This window comes from Myotis davidii, unplaced genomic scaffold (genome assembly GCF_000327345.1).
Source record: "Myotis davidii unplaced genomic scaffold, ASM32734v1 scaffold698, whole genome shotgun sequence".
In the NCBI taxonomy this organism is placed as follows: Eukaryota; Metazoa; Chordata; class Mammalia; order Chiroptera; family Vespertilionidae; genus Myotis; species Myotis davidii.
In genome coordinates this window covers 2,481,716-2,484,334 of record NW_006290032.1, presented here as the reverse complement: position 1 = coordinate 2,484,334, position 2,619 = coordinate 2,481,716, and the positions used below count along the sequence as shown (strand labels likewise).

General features: G+C 57.3%; 1 protein-coding gene across 1 annotated transcript in view; it reads right to left on the bottom strand.

The window, feature by feature from the left end:
• The window catches only part of USP53 (ubiquitin specific peptidase 53), a 34,019-nt gene that overhangs the window by 27,501 nt on the left and 3,899 nt on the right, over positions 1 to 2,619 (bottom strand). Inside the window, exon 3 of the mRNA XM_006762902.2 lies at positions 618 to 752. Coding sequence (XP_006762965.1) covers positions 618 to 752 — 135 coding nt within the window. The remainder of the gene's footprint in view (positions 1 to 617; positions 753 to 2,619) is intronic.

Here is a 2,619-nt window from a genome sequence, read left to right as displayed (position 1 = left end):
CACATACAGGCAGCATCTCTCACTGACACACTGAGGAAGGTGAGGAGGGTCCCTGACGGACCACGGACGCTCTGCTCATCCACGCGGCGACAGTCCCAGGGCCTCCCCCCGCCAGGCCTCTCCACCTGCCATGGGGTGCGTGCCAGCCCTGCTGCCCCGAGTCACTGCCCACTAGACGGGCTGTGCGCACCTGCAGGCCCAGGGGGCGGGGCGCCGGCTGAAGTGATGTCTTCAATTGAATGAACCTTTTTTGCTCCAACAAATACATTTTGAAATACCCTAGTCCCGTGGTCGGCAAACTGCGGCTCACGAGCCACATGCAGCTCTTTGGCCCTTGAATGTGGCCGCAAAGTTTCAATCGCACTGCATGTGCGCGGCCCCACGTGGTATTTTGTGGAAGAGCCACACTCAAGCGGCCGCAGTTTGCCGACCACTGCCCTCATCGCCTGACACTCAGGAAAACTTGGAGCATCACCAAGGGCAAAACCAGAGGTGCACGTGCACGGCGCCGACTGAGCTGCGAGGGCTCTGACGCTCCGCGCTGTGGCCGGGTCAGTGTGCGAGCCGGCAGTGAGGGGGCAGGACGCGAGCTCGGGCAGGAGGCTCCCAGTCCTTACAAAGCACTCGGCCGCGTCGTCCATGAGGCCCAGCTGGAACCGCTGCTCGTCCCGGAAGCTCTCGGCCAGGGCGCGCCGCACGTTGTCCGACGGGAGGGCCTTTTCCCGGCTGTGTTGAAACTGAGCAAACATGGTCTGCGAACCACAAGCACAGGCGTGAGCACGATGCCAACAACTGCAAATACGTCCATATCTCACTCCGACACGGTGACACCGACGCTGCCCGCACACGGTGACACCAATGCTAAGTCTTCTGCCCTGAAACCCACAGAAAAGCCCTGTGTGGAGACGGCTGCCCAGCCTCTCCACCGAGCGCCGCATGCAGGAGAACCGGGCAGGCTGCTCGGACCCAGCCTGGATTCTCCCGGCTGCGTGTGCCTGAGTGAGGCCCGCGTTCCACTGCTCCCCGCTGATTCTGAAGTTTTGAATCAAAAGTGTACCATAGGGCCAAAACCGGTTTGGCTCAGTGGATAGAGCGTCGGCCTGCGGACTCAAGGGTCCCAGGTTCGATTCCGGTCAAGGGCATGGACCTGGGTTGCAGGCGCATCCCCAGCAGGGGATGTGCAGGAGGCAGCTGATTGATGTTTCTGACTATCACTCTCCCTTCCTCTCTGTAAAAAATCAATAAAATATATTTTTTAAAAAAAGTGTACCATAGGAATTAAAATTACGTTAACCAAGAACAAACACCTAATCACACGAAAAACAGCAGGAACTCAGTAGTGCTAATAACCCGGACGGTGTGGCTCAGTGGTTGAGCATCGACCTATGAGCCAGGAGCTCACAATTCGATTCCCAGTCAGGGCACATGCCCGGGTTGCAGGCTTGATCCCCGGTGTGGGGTGTGCAGGAGGCAGTCGATCCATGATTCTCATCACTGATGTTTCTCTCTCTTTCTCCCTCTCCCTTCCTCTCTCTAAAATCGATTTTTTAAAAAAGTGTTGATAAAATCTTAGATTCCAGGACAGGATTTCAATGACATAAAAGAGTTGCTTAATCTATTCAGTGGTTATCAACCTTCCTAATGCCGCGACCCTTTAATACAGCTCCTCATGCTGTGGTGACACCCAACCATAACGTTATTTTCGTTGCTACTTCATAACTGTAATGTTGCTACTGTTATGAATCGTCATGTAAATATCTGACATGCAGGATGTATTTTCAGGGGTCGCGACCCACAGGTTGAGAACCGCTGATTCTATATGGACTCCCTGCTTCTGCCTTGTCTCTCGTCTCTTTATTCTCATTCCTGTAGCCAAGTCCAGTCCAAACACAGCATCCAGTTAAAACAGACGGCATCACCCGCTATGCCAGGGACCCCAACTCATGGCATCACGCACGGGAAAAGCCGAGGTCCTCACAGAGGCCGGGAAGGCCCTCCATATCCCGCCTCCTGTGCGTTACGTATCACTCCATGGTGAGCCCCTCCCACCCCTACTGACAGTCGGCCTCGCTTAGGGCACAAATCTGAACTTGGGGACAGCTCAACCCTGATCTGAAGGCGGCCTGTGGCACAGCCCGGCGCTAGGAATGGACTCATTGAGTCCCTCACTGACGCCGGGCAGCTGCTGGTGGTGGGCTGTGGTGCCAGCCTGGCTTCCTCCCTGGAGCACAGCCCTCTGAGGATGACCACTTGCCAGACAGAGCCGGTAGGAGCCTTGGCACCTTCTCCAGGCTCCTTGCCTCAGGCCTGCAGCATCCGCAGCCACATCCTATGTCCTGGATGGAGGTGCAGGCAGCCCACACTCAGGGACCAGACCCGTTTACAGGAGGGGCACAGAGGACCCTGCAGGCAGGCTGTGATCACTGCTCCCCACACCCAAGCTCCCGGGCACCCCAGACTGTGATCACTGCTCCCCACACGTGAGCTCCCGGGCACCCCAGACTGTGATCACTGCTCCCCACCTGAGCTCCCTGGGCACCCGCGCCCACAGTGGCTACAACCAGGTCTCCAGGACCTTGTCATGCTCACGGCCCCTCAGGGCCCTGCCCGCCTGACTGC